Genomic DNA, 16,570 nt, shown 5'->3' on the forward strand with positions numbered 1-16,570 from the left:
AAATGAATAAAATCTTTAAAAAAAAAAAAAAACCTTTTGAAAGAAATTACAAGTTTTTGACCAAAATGTTACTAATTGTTTATAAGGAAACTCTTAATAGTAAGATAAGACATATTTTAAGATTCCTCTTATATTCACTAAGTACCATCCATACCTGAAGTTTCTTTCATCATGATTATATCACCATCTTCCTGGGGACCTCTGCTGTCTTTCCTGAAATTTGTTCCATTAATAATCATGTCATTGTTACAGACTTTTACCTCTTCACTGTGTTCCTTTAAGCATATATACGTGGTCAAGTCTTTTTCTCTTATTGGTATTGGGGATAGGATATGGAGTAAGGAGGATTCTTGATCTTGAAAATTGGAAATAATGGTCTGTGCTTTCTCCCTACTTTCTCATCCCCCATTCAGTAGTCCTCTGCATCTTAGCTGTAGTAGTAACTAACATGGATTTTGGAACCTGACTACTTGGATTCAAATCCTGGTTCTGCTACTTGGTTGTATGATCTTGGATAAGAAAATGCTTAGTTTCTCATCTGCTAAATGAAGATAAATTGCTTAAGAAGTGCTTGGTACCTAGTAAGCAATATGTAAATATCACCTACTGTTATATCATTGCTTTGACCATCATACCACTCCATAGAAATTGCTTTTGATATGGTCATTCTTGACCTTCTGTTTGCAGGGTTCATCATGGCCTCTTTACCTTTGAGAAGTTGACATCCACTTTAACTGACAAATCCCAAACCTGTCTCAAGCATAATTCTCCTTCCTAAGTTTCCCTCCAATATATGTAACTATTAGATGGACTTTTCTGCCTTGGATAATATTACACTTAAACTAAATGTATCTACTAAGACCAACATACTACCCTCCCCGCCAAGAAACCTGATCCTTTATCCCTTCTACTCCCTTTTAGTTGCAACTATCCCAAATTGAAAACTTGACACTTATTCCAAATCCTGTTCATTCCATTGCCTCTTAATGTCACTTATATCCATCTTCTCTTTTACTGTCACTACACTATTTCAATATTTTAGCAACTTTTATATGAACTATTGAAATACATCTCTAACCTCATATTTTTCTTTCGTTTATCCTCTTCCACTCCATTTAGTACACTGATTCAGTCATTGTTTTATAATGTTAACTCTTAAGACTTGCTTCCCGTCACTTAAAGGATAAAATCCAAATGAGACCCTATCTACCTCTTTAGCCAAAACTAAAGGTTCTTAGAATTTAAGTTCCAAACTTCTTTGCGTATACTGTTTTCTTTTCCCTGGTTGCCTTTCCTACACCTCCACCTCTCCCCCTTTTCCTTTGTCTCTTCTGGTTAAATACCTGTTACACAGTGAGAATCGTGAAAGCAGATGCTGTGTTTGGTTTTCTTTTATATCCCCAATGTTTAGTATAATGCCTGAAATACGTTAGAACCGTGTTTCTCACAGTGTGTCTATGGATGAGATAGCATGATCAGCCATAAAATAAGCATAGAAATTAAGCATAAGTGATCTAAGACTATTCTAGAAATTTGTCAGGGTGATTATCTATTAAATCTCATGATTAAAATGGGGCGTTGTTTTTTGTATGTCCTTTTTTTCCCTCATTTTTCTAGTGGTTCATTTTTATTGTAGTTTATAAAGTTTCAGTCTGTGATGATTTGGAAATTTTTTAAAAATTAGTTCCTTCATGCAAATAGAGAAAAATACTGCATTAGAAAATATACCAGAAATGTTTAGAACTTGACCTGTACCAAATAAATGGTATTTCTGAAATTGCCTAAATTCCAAAAGAGCACATTAGTGTTTTTTTTTTTTGAGCACATTAGTTTTAAAAAGAATTATAGCAAAAAAAAATTTTTAATTAAAAAAAAGAATTACAGTACATAGTGTATATATTGATTTCTTGCAACTAAAAAGTCAGAAACTTACCAATATATATAAAATGCAAGAAATACTACATCTTTATATTCCACTAGTGTAACCAATCTGATAGCTCTTGAATTGGGCTGCCATGTTAATTACAGCTTGTCAGAGCAGCCCCCATTACCATGCAAAAACAATTTCTTGAATGATTTCATGGTGAAAGATAGGAAAAAATCCTTTAGAACATGATTTTTATACTTCTAGAGACTTTTGAAATAATGATCTTCTTTTCTTAATATTTGTTGAATGATTACATAAAATTTTGTTATGAAAATAATCAGAAAAAAAGAAAATAATCAGAAACCTTCATAATTCATGCTGTTACATGTTATTTAAAATTCTGTTTCAACTCACATGAAGTATTATCAGCTATGGGCCTAATGTAATGAAATGATGCAGAGAAGTATATAACATAGTGGTTTCCTTAAAGAATGTAAAAAAAATCAGTTAAACTTTTTAGAATTTTTCTGCTATTCTTTCCTGTATGCCTTTACAGAAGAACTGAAAGATCAGTGAATCACACAATTCAATATACTCATTTATTTAAAAACGTTTCTTTACTGAATACTATGTGCAAGGTACTGAACCACGCATAAAATTATAAAGAATGGGGGATCCCTGGGTGGCTCAGCAGTCTAGCGCCTGCCTTTGGCCCAGAGCGCAATCCTGGAGTCCTGGGATTGAGTCCCGCGTTGGGCTTCTGGCATGGAGCCTGCTTCTCCCTCTGCCTGTGTCTCTGCCTCTCTCTCTCTCTATGTCTGTCATGAATAAATAAATAAAATCCTTTAAAAAAATTATAAAGAACCATTGTTTTTCCTTAATCCTTTGTCTTACCTAAGATAGTGACATTCATTTCATTCTGAGCCAGTTTTGAATTATTAATGGAATAGAGCAGATAGCAGTACTAAACATTAAAATTGAATTCATATACTTTAGTTCTTTAAAATAAATATAACTTACATTAAAGTTCATTAATGTTATTAGAACCATATGTTTAAAAAAAGAACCAAGTGTTTTTAGCTTGCTTCCTATAAATTGAATATTAAACATAAAATCACTCCTTAAAAAGTCTGTTACAAAAAAAGATTTTAGACAATTGCTGTTATAGTCTAGTTGTTTGAAAACCTTAGTACATTTGCCCGAAACTTATAGTATTGTTGTTGGTGTAATCATTATCACAGAAGCTTTCAAATTTATTTATATTGAAAGTGGATCTTTAATTTCTTCTTGTAGGGGGATCCCTGGGTGGCGCAGCGGTTTAGCGCCTGCCTTGGGCCCAGGGCGCAATCCTGGAGACCCGGGATCGAATCCCACGTTGGGCTCCCGGTGCATGGAGCCTGCTTCTCCCTCTGCCTATGTCTCTGCCTCTCTCTCTCTCTCTGTGTGACTATCATAAATAAAAAAAAAAAAGAAAAAGAAAAAGAAAGGGAATCTTTAAAAAAAAAATTTCTTCTTGTAGCATTTAACATGAAAATTAATGGTCTTTACATAATCATGACTTTTTTTTTTAACATTTTAAGATTTACTCACTACCAGTAACAGAGTAGTCTTTTTATAAACTTAGAATTCTCCTCACTCAATTCTATAGATGAGAGAAAAAAAGCATTATTTCTTTGCTAGCTGACAAAATGTTTCCAATTAGTTCTCATACTTTCCCAGAGTTCTCATAATACTAGTTCATTGAATTTAAGTAGTATATGAAGAAGAAATTACCTAGAATTTGAAGAAAAGAGTAACAGGAACTTTAAATGAAACTTAGTTTTATTTAGATCTTAAGTATAGCACCCAGATTAATGACAAATGTTAAATTTGTTAGAACAATATCCTTGTCGAATTCAAAACTGCCTTTGAAAACTATTTTATGTAAAATTCCAATATTTTAAGTTGAGTATTAAGTTGACTAGTTGGAAGGAGGAAAGAACCATTAAGTTTTTTTTTTAATAAATGAATTAAAGTTACATCCACTTATATTTTACTTACCTAAATTTGTTTTTGAAAGAGAGCTTGAAAAGAGATTGGAAATGAAAAGCAAAATAGAGCGATTGTTTGCTTTCCTAAAATATGTGGAGAAGCTTTAGAATTGATCTCTCAAATGTAATGAGATTTGCCTTTCCTAGGAAAGTAACAAAGTAACAAAAGTAACAAAAAATAAAATACCAAGTGTCTTAAAAATAACTCATTTTAATTTTTTACTTGATGAAGACACAGGCTTATATTTATAGGTTTTCATTGTAAAAGTCTACATCACTTTCGTTTCTCATCCACTATTTCATTGCAGAACTAGAGCCAATATCCCAATATTAACAGAATGCTTCAGAATTATTCAATACCTTTTCAGAATGTTTATACAGTTGTCATGACAAAGTGAAAAACAATAGCATGGCAAATCTGAAAATTCTTATCCCATCTAATCTTAAAATCCAGGAAAAACATATTGGGTTATTCTAAGGTAACCATGGATTACTTCAGGTTTTATTTTTAAATCATAAGAAAATAAAATGGTTTCCTCATTTTAGATTGGGTTTTTATTTTTAGTATTGGTTAGTTTGAAGGTGTAGCTACTTTTTTTAAAGGGTTGTGAGTGGCATTACATTTTGATCAGTTACAGAATGAGTTACACAACTCAAAGCTTTAGGTAATCAAAAATTAAGTTTGTTTTCTTTCCTGTTCTAGTTACCGGTTTACTAAAATAGTGAGCATACATGATCACTTGAAAATTGGGCTTCTGGAGCACCTGAACAGAAAGGGAGTGGTTCATATTCAGCATTACAAAAGACAACTTTCTCTTTTTGAAGGGGATTACTTTGGCTATTTTCCAGGTACTGGGGAAATTCCAGATTCATTACAAGTTATTGGGATGGCTATTAATTATTCATTTCCTAAAATATGTTGATTACAGACTTGAGATTTGGTTATACAGTAGAACTTTATTTCACTTCATCAGTTTAAAAAATAATATAGAAGTTTATAGTGAAATACAAAATTGAGACTTACATGAGTCACATATTTTTTCAGAGAACTCTAGAAACATCACTCTTACTGATCACAACATATTTAATGGAAGAACTTGTTGAAAATAATGTAAGAGCAATAGGATTTGTATATATGTGTATAAGGAAAAGTTATGGGCAGAACATTGTAGCTTTTCCAACTAATTAAATAATGAAAGAAAATCATAACCTCACATAATATTACAATTTTAGATATATGGAAATTTATAACTAGAGAGTTTTTCATAGAGAATTATAACTTCATAAAATAGCTGAATGATATATGCATTCTTTTAAAAAAATAGTTCTTCATGGTGGCAGTGATTAAAGTTTTATATGTATTGAATCATAGAGCCGAATGTCCACTCAATGAGACATTTGATTATTTAGAAGAATTCTCTTTAGAATTTTTATGTTTGGGTTGAAGATTTGGGGAAGAGTCTTTATAAAAATCTGTTTCCAACTATTTTTCCTTTACATATCTTTTACTTTTATCGATTTATCTTGATAGTTTGGAGCATTCATTATAGCTGTTTTCCTTCATTAGGAAAGCCTGCCTGGGCATTATTTGGACTTTTATTCTTTGAACTTTTAGAACTTTCAAATAGGTTATAGTTCTATAATGGTACAATTCAGTGTTTTCACTTTAGTATTTTCTACTGCTCTCAATTTCTCTAAGGACTGTTTCCAGTCTTTCTGCTGTACCAGTTTTCATTCATTCAACACACTTTTATTAATGTATGTGTCAGGCATTGTGCTATATAGACTCTGAGGTACAAAAGTGGGTTAGACTGGATACTACTCTTAAGATAAGTACAGTATAAGTGAGCTCAAGATACAGAGTTACTTTAGAGGAAGGAATATTAGTTCTTCCTTGAGGTGCTGAGGAAGATGTAATGTTTTTAAGAGATTCTGAGATAAGTGTTAAAGAATGAGTAGGAATTTCTTACAGGAGAATATTCTAAGAAAGGGAGTTAGGGGTACATGCTAAGGTTCAATCTTAATACATTAAACTAAGGACTATGTCTTAAGACTCCTAATTCAGATTCACATTCAAGAATACTCTTTATTACAGTTTCTATTGTAAATGCATAGGCAAGCGCAAGTAGAGAACCACAGAACCACTTTTAGGAACAGATGCTTAGCAGTCATGTCTGCTTACAAAATGATTGGCTTGCACATTCCCAGGCAGTCTCTCATTCTTCATGGATCAATAACTTTTCATACTAGCTTATATCCTGAACCTTCTAGTTAACCAACTAGTCATTTTATTACAAAAGCTAATAAATTAATGAATGCCAGAACTCTAACATATACTAAATATGAAATTTAGTTTTTTAATCCTTAGATCTTCAGATCCTCTTGTTGAATTCACACACTGTAAATTTGCCTAGGAATCATAAAAAATATTTAAGTATAGAAATATTTATCCTAGTTAACAAGTGCAGTTTTGCTTGTTCATTATTGTTAGTTTTATTTATTCTCTTTTACATTAAAAACTGAAACTATTGGTGCAGAATTCTTATCTTCATTCTGATTATTGCTTTACTTTTAGCTTGGTATTTGACAAAATTCTACCCAATTTTGGGAACAACTATAGGCACCATTATAAACAAAATGTGGCTTAAGATACATTTTTTTATGATCAGTCACAATACCTCATATTTGGACCTCATTTTTTTGGTAATGAGTTGTAAGAGATAGTTCTCCCTGAAATACTGAGGTGTTGGTATTTGTCAGTGGCAGGGAGTTGAAATCTGAATTAACAGAGTTGAAGCTCAGCATGTCACGTGACTGATAGAATGTCACAAAGCTTATAGGTAGCCACAGAAATAACGTACTAATATTGTTGATCTAATCCCTTTTGTTTCAATGATAGATTTATATCTATATTCTCAGATTTTACTAGGAAAAACCGTGTATGTTAAGAAAGGATGAGTTTTGTTATGTTTCACAGTTCAAGAATCATGGAGAGTGAAAAATATATCCACATAGGTGCACAGCACATGTCGTGTGATTTTAGGTCCATATTACGTCACTCAGTAAAGTATTTTACAGGCTAAAAAGGAAATGCCTTATGTCTACCTATGTAGGGCTTTTAATATATATATGTCTTAGGAAAGGAATTGTTTTGGGACAGTCCCAGTCAGATAGAAGAGTGATGTTTGTTATAATAGAGGAATTTTTGAGAGAGATACTTTAGACGTATGGTTATGTTGGTTTTTATTATTGAACTAATCAAAATTTTTATTCTTAAAACATTGTATTTAATGGCAAGAAGTCCAAGTGTCCAGTGTTCTTTTAACTGTCAAAGATGTTTATGTTTCTAAGATAGCCTCATGTTAAAAGATAGAATGAGTTGCATAAATTACTGCGTTATGATCAATTTTAAGAAATGACCTTCTTTCTTCTGCCACAGTGATGGCGCTGAATACTGATAACACTTGAGGCATGGAAATATTTTAGTTGTTTGACCTGTATTCTAATTATACGGTGAAATTTATAGTCAAAATTTTAGGAGAACTTACAATATTTTAAGTGGTTTTTATACTATTTCAAGAATAATGTTATTTTCAAGGTAAGGGAGAGAGGTATTTTCAGTATGAGAAAGAAAAGCCTGATATTTTGAGCTATTACGATATTTGCCTTATTAGTAGAATACTTAACTGTCTATTAAATTTCTGTATTTATAAAAAAAAATTCTGTATTTATGTGTTTGTATAAATTTTTTTTTTTAAATGCAGCTTGTGAGTTTCTTAAAGCATTATATTCTGGTGTACACCTGAAACTAATGTAACATTGTATCAACTATACCTACATTTTTTTTAAAATGACGTTTAACAACTAGAATGCTCTTTTGGGCCATTTAGGACTTAATGGTTTAAATTTAAATATAGGGGTTATCTCAAAATATATTAGTTATGATATCTTGACACGTAATACACTTAATAAAACTGGGATTTTTTTTTGTTATTTAGTTTGTTAATGTTGAATTTTTGTCAACTTCAAAATGGCAGGTGTCATTTTGAAAATAATCACTGGTCCCTGTGTCAAGGACTTAAAAAATCCAAACAGAGACCCACTAAAAGGCAGGTAGTGGACTAAATGAAAAACAAAAGGGAAGGGTTTTTGTTTTTGTTTTTAAGTGTATTTATTTATTTTAAAATCTCTACACTCCATGTGGGACACAAACTCAGGGCTCCAAAATTAAGAGTTGCACAAAAGCATGGGAAAGTTTTTAATAGGTACTATTCTTCTTTTGGCTTAATATTCAGATAAAAGTGCTTGGAGAATCTTTGAGATTATTCATTACCAGCTAATATATTTTTGCCTCATTTAGTAATAATTCATTCAAGAAAATTTTAAGTACTTTTAAAGTGCCTAACATTGAAGGAAAAGAGTAAAAAACCAAGAGGATAAAAACATTTGTAAAAAATACAGGCAAAAACATGTTTTATTAATCATGCATTTAATATACACCTGCTGAGTGCTGGAGATATACATATAATTGATATAATGGTTCCTGTTCTCATGAAGGTCTCAGTCCATTTGACAAAACAGACAAACTTAAAATTAAAGTGACAGCGTGTTATAAAATAAGTACTGTAATAAAAGTGAGCATTATGAAATATGGAAACATACAGGAGGAAACACTGTAAGGAAATTTAGGAATATTTCCTACACAGGATACCTGAATCTTGATGGTTTAGTAGAAGTCAGTAAGACAAAGAAGGTGTATTTCACATAGATGGAGTGATATTGCAAATTTACAGAGTGAGAGATTGCATGGAGGTCAAGGAACCGCAAATAATCAAGTAAGACTTTGATGGAGTCAGATAAAGGTAAAGCAAAACATGAGGCTACATAGGTAGGCAAAAGACAGACTCTTCCAAAAACTTGAGATTTTACTCTGAAATTGTTATTAAAGGATTTATAGCAAGGAAATGACATGATTAGATAATAAATTTAGGAAGATCACTCTGGATGCTATTGGAAAGCTACACAATTTTCAGTTATATTTGGAAGCTCTTTGCAAGATAAGGATACATGTAAACAGTTAAATGAGAAAGTTCAAAAATTATTGTTTTGTATAACTTGACTCTTAGTTTGGTAAAACTATAAATTCTTTGTATAATGGTGTTACAGACAGTAGTGGAATATCAGATTCTTAGTATAACCCTAAGCCTGAACTGATCAAATACAAGGATTTGAAAAAACGATAATAAGAAGGATTTGAAAAATAATTGTTGGAAATACTGTCTGACTTCCTCCTCCTGCCTCTTTGCCTATATTGACTATATAGTGTTGATCCTATTTGTACTAAATCAAATGATACTACTAAGTAATGGCTTTTAGGGTAGCCATGGTATATTCTGGGTTGCCAGACCCTACCTCTAGTGCTGGGTTTATAACTAAAAAGAACATTTAGTGCAAAAGGAAGAGAATGAATCTTAAAAGGTGTGTAAGATTATGAAAAGTTGAAGTATAAAAGGAGTTCAGAAGTAGCAAAGTATCCTTTCCCGAATTGCCTCCTATGCTATAACCTACCTCTATCTTCCTCTTGCTCACATAAACTTCGTTACTGATAAAAATGGCTTATTAAGCTAAGGTCTATATACTCTACCCCAAACATTTTAAACTGCTTTTATATTGCTTTTGTTGCTGAAAAATTATAACAAAGTCCATGACATTATAGACTGCCAATTTGAGGAGTATTATTTTTATTCCATTGAAAATATTAAAATAGATATTATGGTTACTTGCATAAACACAAATTAATTCATAATTGAAGCCACAAAATAGAAGTTTATCATTTATTTCAAAAAAAAGAACATGCCTAATTTTTGAAGTTTTAGCCAAACCGTACATGGTATATAGACATAGTTTATGGTACCGAAGTTACTGAAATGAACCCAGCAGATTGAACTTTTCATAGCTGCCGAGACTTTGATCCCAGACTATTAAACCAAATTAGTGGTAAAGCAAGCTTTGAAAAATGTTGATTTCCATTCATATAAATCTGGGCTCTCCTAAGAATAGGTTTCTACTCCTTCCATGCAAGCAACCACCTTCACTTAAATTATTTTGCCACTTGACTCCCAAGATAAATTTCTTCCTGCAACAACAACAACAAAAGACCTATATAACCGTATTGTCTGTCAGTCATTACATACTCTTTTTAATGATGCTAGACATCTAGTTGATAAAGTAATATTGGATTCATAATTAAGTCAAATTGTATGGTATTATCAACTTAAAATCATTCATCTTGAGATAAAATATTGTGGAAAAACTGTACTTCTGCCATCTATTTTATTTTAAATCCTAAATTATTTAATTCTAAATGGAAAAGAGTTGGAGAATTAACTTACTCATAGTTTTAATCTCGCCATAAAGGAAAATTGGATTGTTTTGATAATGAAGAACTTGAAGTAAAAGCACATTAGCCAGAGTTCACATAACAAAAGTTGGTTTTCTCAGGCTCAGCTAACCTGTACTGTCCCTTCTAAAAGTGGTTGACCAAATGGAAAATGTAAAGGCTTCTCTTTCATGATAAGGAATTGACATTGGAAGTAAATACCTCTTTAAAGTTAATTTCTTGCTTGCACTCTGTCTCAGTTTTTACCTACTCAGGCTAATTTGCAGGTGCCTGGGATGAGTAGACAAACCATAATTTCTACCAATCAAGTAAAAGAAGGAAAGAAAACTCTGAGCTTCTCTCCCAGTTAACAGGTAGTTTGCTGTGGTTAAAATTAATGCAGATTTTACAGCAACAAATATTAGCATTTTCATTTATTATAAGTAATTGATTTGAAATTTGGGAAATGAATAGTTGAGTGCATCATTTGAGTGTTTATTTAACCGGTTACTTATTAGTTCAAGAAGCCATCATTTAAATTTTTCTCTGTATGTTGTGGCAAATCAGTTTGTTTCTCTCTTCATTTTAACATGTTTAATGTGTGGTTACTTTCACTTGAAAATGTGTTTTATTCTTTGCAGTGTTTGAGCAACACACCTCCACTTACTGAATACTTCCTCAATGATAAGTATCAAGAAGAACTGAATTTTGACAATCCCTTAGGAATGAGAGGTGAAATAGCTAAATCTTATGCTGAATTGATCAAACAAATGTGGTCTGGAAAATTTAGCTATGTCACGCCAAGAGCCTTTAAGGTTAGTATAGTAAATATATTTTAAGTGAGGGCTGTATCATCCCCAAGAGGACAAAAATAGGTTCTTTGGGGAAGGAGTGACAAAGTCATAACTGTTAGGTTGGTTTGTGGCCCTCCATAGGGACCCAGCACAAATAGATACACAGTATATCTCTGCTGTTAAATTTTCTAGATGGGGGGATGGGACAGATGTTTACTTTAAAATGTCCAAAAAGGTTCTGGGGGGTGGGGAGGGCAATAATGAAATAAAGGTTGGAAAACACTGTTATGGTACAAAATGACAAGAGAGTATGTGTAAATTGGTTTTAGAATATAGTATCTGAGAAACCTACATTAATTTTTATTACAAATGTAAAGGCTAAATTTGGGCATGTCATCGAAATCTAAGAACTCAATTTGAGAGTCGTAAGTTTGAAAAATTAATGAAATGAGACTGGTATACAAAACCACCATATATTAAATATTTTTAATATAATCCTTAAACTTTTAAGTTTATTCTTGTGGTTACTTCTCAGAACCAATAAAACCTCAAATTTAGTTTGTCATTCAAATAAGAATTGAGCTGAAATTTAGTTTTATATAGTTTAAAAAGTCTTCATATTTATTAACAGGTGAGTTCTGTTTTAAAGAGAATAGCAGTTTTCAGCTGTTTTTTAACACAACTTAAATGATGCTCATATAGACATCTACTAGGCAACATTTTATTAACAATATAGTAGTTCTTAAAAAATAAAACACTACTGTGTTTATCTTCTTTAACTTTCTGAGCTTTGGACAAGCTAGGTTAGACAAACTATTTTACAACCCTTACCCATGATTCCAGTTAGTTTTATTTTACTGGATATTGTCTTTTGAAATTATGTGTAAACAGTCTGTTGATACCTGACTTTTCTTTCACATTTCTTTTCGGTTTTATCAAAAAAATACTTAGTACTGCAAATACTAAGAAAATTATATATAAACACAAACATTCCTGAGATTTATCCTCTTTAGACACACCAACTAAATGAGAGCTTTGTAATTTTTTTTAGTGATCCAGAAATATTATTGAATTTTAATAGTCTTTAGTATTTCCAAATCCTTTGTACAAAACTTCACCATATTTTCTCCTTGTTCTTTACTCAGGTCAGCATTTCGTTTCTGGGTTACAGATTAGCTATTTATTATTTAGAGGGGATCCCTGGGTGACTCAGCAGTTTAGCCCCTGCCTTCAGCTCAGGGCGTGACCCCGGGGTCCTGGGATTGGGTCCCGCATCAGGCTCCCCGCAGGGAGCCTGCTTCTCCCTCTGCCTGTGTCTCTGCTCTCTTACCCTGTGTCTCTCATGAATAAATAAATAAAATATTTAAAATATATGTATATTTAGATATGTAATTATATTTATGTATGTGTAATTACCATATCTGCCAATGACTGCAAAAGTGCTACAAGTTGGTTTTAGCAGTTCATGAATTCACAAAATATGAAATCCATGAATGATGAGAATCAATTTTTTTATTTTTTTATTTTTTTTTAAGATTTTATTTATTCCCTGTGAGAGAGAGAGAGAGAGAGAGAGAGAGGGGCAGAGACCCGGACAGAGGGGAAGCAGGCTCCATGCAGGGAGCCCGATGTGGGACTCAATCCCGGGTCTCCAGGATCATGCCCTGGGCTGAAAGCAGGCGCTAAACCACTGAGCCACTCAGGGATTCCCGAGAATCAATTTTTTTTTAAATCAGTCTTGTCCCTATAACTGATTTTATACTTTTGCTTTTCTTACAGACCCAAGTAGGACGTTTTGCACCTCAGTTTTCTGGATACCAGCAGCAAGACTGTCAAGAGCTTTTAGCTTTCCTATTAGATGGATTACATGAAGATTTGAATAGAATTAGGAAAAAACCGTATATACAATTAAAAGATGCAGATGGAAGGCCAGATAAGGTAAATTTAATGTCATTATTGTCACCACTTTTATAATAATGTGATATCTTTGTGTAATATGTGTCTGGTTTTCTTACAGATAGTTGCTGAAGAAGCCTGGGAAAACCATTTAAAAAGAAATGATTCTATCATAGTAGATATATTTCACGGCCTTTTCAAATCAACTTTAGTTTGTCCTGAATGTGCTAAGATTTCAGTAACATTTGATCCTTTTTGTTACTTGACACTTCCATTGCCCATGAAAAAAGAACGTACCTTGGAAGTATATTTAGTCAGAATGGATCCACTTACCAAACCTATGCAGGTAAGTCATGATTATTTTCTTTGCATTTGTTACTTTTATAAAAACTTAGTGTTGAGACCTTGTGCTTCAAGCACAATTCAATAATAAGTTTATTTATATAAGAGATTTTACAAGCTAAATACTTTGGGAATTAGTACAACTTTTTAGAATCTTGAAATGGCGAGGGATTTATAAATTATCATTATTTATAAAAACAAAATTCTCAGTCTTTTTCTTATGAAAGAAAAATGAGAGGTTGTTCAATTTTGCAGTGTTAAGATAAATATGAGCCTAACAAAGATTTTTCCTATTGTCCAACTTGAACTTTAATGTTAATTGTAAGTTTTTTTCTAGTGGGCTGTTGGAAGTAAAACTAATACCATACATTTTGATTCATGATTTGATAGTGGTATATTTAAATACCTGTAATTTTTAAGCATCTTAAGAACTCAAAAGAGAAATAGAAATTTAATTCAGCTATAAATATTCACTTCAATAATGTTCTAAGCAAAGCACTATATTTTCTCCCTTCACTAATCAGTTAATCATTTCCTGACGCTTGAACCACCCTAACAAAAGTAGTTCCTTACTCTTCTACTTTGAGTGCCCCTGAAATGTTGTTATCACATTTATCAAATTTTATTATGACCCCTGGTTTACTTATCTTTTCTCTGTTAGTGAGTTCTTTGAAGATAGGAACTTTGTAAATCATTGTATTTCCAACCCCCGTGACTTGTAGTACTACTAAAGCAGAAGTATTCAAAAATTATATTCATTCAAATATGTGTAGGGCACCCAATGAGAATGTAAAGCTCTGTTTGGCAGACAGAGCAGACATGGTTCCTGCTTTAGAGGACTGTTGACTAAAGATCTTTAGCTCAGAGTTCTAGTCAGATAGTGCAGTTTCTTAGAGCATAGTTGTATTAGTCTGCTCAGGCTGCTCTAATGAAATGCCATATAAACTGAGTGGATTTAAACAACAGAAATTTATCTTCTGATAATTCTGGAGGCTGGAAGTCTAAAATCAAGAGTACTAGCATGGTTGGTATCTAGTACAGACTCTTTTCCTGGTTTACAGGCAACCCTATCCTCAGTGTGTTGAGAGAGAATACCTGTAGCACACAAGCTCTCTAGCATCTCCTTATAAGGACACTAATCTCATCATGGAGGTTCACCTTTTTGATCTCATGTAAAGCTCCCAAAAGCCCCATCTCCAAATATTATTACATTGGTGGTTAGGGCTTCAACACATAAATTTTAAGTGGACACAATTCAACCAATAGCAATATCATGAGATCTGTATGAAAGGTCTGCTTTTGAACAAAGTTATGATCTTACCATTAATTTGGTGGAAGTGTTTGGGTTTACTGTCCACAAGAACATTATAAATGAAGTGTTCCTAGTACCAAGTATAGTCCTTTCATTCAAACTAATTAAAGTCTAGTGAAGACTAGTGCCCTCAGTAATGTAAATTTCCCCTATTTCTTTTGCTCCTTCTTTATGTTTCCTTTACAAACTCACTGATCCTGATGGTCTCATATCAATATTTCATTCAGTAGTACTCAGAATATTGAGTAGGGCCTAGGAGGGCCTGCTTTTATTTTTTGCCAGGGGAATATATGCTCACATTCTCTAAAGTACATTTGTTGAAGACAGTGCTCTCCTATGCCAATAATACAAAAGTAAGCTATATTACATAGGGACAGGTCACATTCAAATTTCACATTAGCTGTAGGCGTGTATTGAATGTTCTCCCATAATTTGGGTTTTAAATTATTTTTCCAGCAATATGAATTTCATTAGTATAACTCTTTTCTCACTTGGTGGCCAAAAATACAGATTTGTGGAGATCGGAGCCATGGTTAGCATAAAGGAATCGGGCATTTTTTTTCTACTTCAAAGAAGTAACAACTCAAATACAAAATGATAGGCTCGCTAACGGTATGCTTAACCAGCTAGAAAGGAAAGGGAAATTTAGCTGAGTTAACCTACTTGATGAGTTTTCCCATCAGTGAAGTTGATTTAGGTCTTAGAAGTTTATTAGTAATTGTACTAACATGTATTATGTATTGGATTCTGATTCTCTGCAAAGTGCTGGAAATACAAAGATGTTCCTGGTTCTTGTTCCTGAGAACCTTTTCATACAATGTGAAAAATGCTGTGGCAGTGCTGTAGGAATATACATACAAAAGGAATGATACACCCAAACTGCCAATGCCTGTGTTGAATCCTGAAGGATGATTAGGTTTTAAGTGTATGAAAGCTGGAAATAAAGGCATTGTAGACCAACAGAGTGGCATATACAAAGACCGAAAGGCAAAAGACGACATGGCCCACTTCTGGAAATTAGAAGTAGATAATATGGTAAGCAGAAGAACTCACAAAGCTCATAAAGAACTTTGCTGCCAAGATAGGAGATTTGGACTTCATCCTAAAAATTAGGGGAGCCATTAAAGGTTATTAAATAGAGCACTTATGTGACCAGATTTTTATTAGAGAAAGAAGACCCAGGCTACTGCAAAGACTGGATTAGAAGAACTTAGGTCGGATATACTAAGACCATGTAAGAGAGTTTTGCAGTGATCACATGACAAATGAAAATGACTAGAACTCTTAAGATTAGTATCAGGGTGACAGAAGAATCAGTTGAATATAAGAAGTAAAAATGTAAAAAAAAAAAGTAAAAATGTTTAAGAGTATTCAAAAATGATGCCAAGTTTTTTGGGTTGCAAAACTGAGGAGACACTGGTGCTATTTGCCTTAATGGGATATATATAGGAAGCAAGGTTTAGGAAGAAGCCTGTTGTAATATTGGATATGTTGCCCTAACATGACCTAAATCTATGTTTAGTACTGGACATGTTGAGGTGCATGAGGAAAATTAGAGCTTATCAGTAAGCATTAAGTTTATCTATCTAGACTAGAAGAGAGATGTCTGGTTGAGATAGAAATTGGGCAGTGAGTTCTATGACAATGATACTGAATGTCTTAGAAGGATGAGATTCCCTAAGGCTAGGGTGACTCTGTAATGTATCATCTAAACTAGAACTCTTTTAAAAATAAAAGGGGCCATTATTAATCATTATATTACCAGGACAGCAGGTTCATCCAGGGCTGAGACAAAGCAAATTAGAATATATTGTCACCTGCTTTAAAGAGAGCATATAGAATCAAGAAGGGGGTGAAGGGTAAAACTCTAAAGGAGTTTGACAACCTTGGTAATAGGTTAAATAGATGAGGACAGAAAGCTAGGGGTAGATTGATAAGTGAATGGAAAGT

At 32.8% G+C, this 16,570-nt stretch overlaps 1 protein-coding gene and 1 long non-coding RNA gene across 16 annotated transcripts in view; one reads left to right on the plus strand and one right to left on the minus strand.

The window, feature by feature from the left end:
* USP15 (ubiquitin specific peptidase 15) overlaps positions 1-16,570 on the plus strand; it is a 122,215-nt gene that overhangs the window by 91,101 nt on the left and 14,544 nt on the right. For 6 of the 12 annotated variants that reach the window (XR_013388722.1, XM_077913630.1, XM_077913631.1 and 3 more), the window contains 3 exons: positions 10,918-11,091; positions 12,850-13,008; positions 13,088-13,312. Coding sequence is in view for 8 of the 12 variants with exons in the window: in XM_077913630.1 (XP_077769756.1) it covers positions 10,918-11,091; positions 12,850-13,008; positions 13,088-13,312 (558 nt within the window). In the remaining 4 variants the exon portion in view is untranslated. Of the gene's footprint in view, positions 1-4,260; positions 4,377-4,600; positions 4,747-10,563; positions 10,651-10,917; positions 11,092-12,849; positions 13,009-13,087; positions 13,313-16,570 lie in introns of those variants that run through there. The other 6 variants (XM_077913636.1, XM_077913637.1, XM_077913638.1 and 3 more) reach the window with 6 other exon arrangements.
* Positions 1-16,570, minus strand: part of LOC144323315 (uncharacterized) — a 74,660-nt gene that overhangs the window by 7,261 nt on the left and 50,829 nt on the right. The window contains exon 1 of one of the 4 annotated variants that reach the window (XR_013388731.1): positions 3,908-4,476. The exons of 2 other annotated variants lie outside the window; for them this stretch is intronic. This is a non-coding gene — a long non-coding RNA (uncharacterized LOC144323315). Of the gene's footprint in view, positions 1-3,907; positions 4,477-16,570 lie in introns of those variants that run through there. One more of the 4 variants, XR_013388730.1, reaches the window with a different exon arrangement.

This window comes from Canis aureus, chromosome 11, assembly GCF_053574225.1.
Source record: "Canis aureus isolate CA01 chromosome 11, VMU_Caureus_v.1.0, whole genome shotgun sequence".
Lineage (NCBI taxonomy): Eukaryota > Metazoa > Chordata > Mammalia > Carnivora > Canidae > Canis > Canis aureus.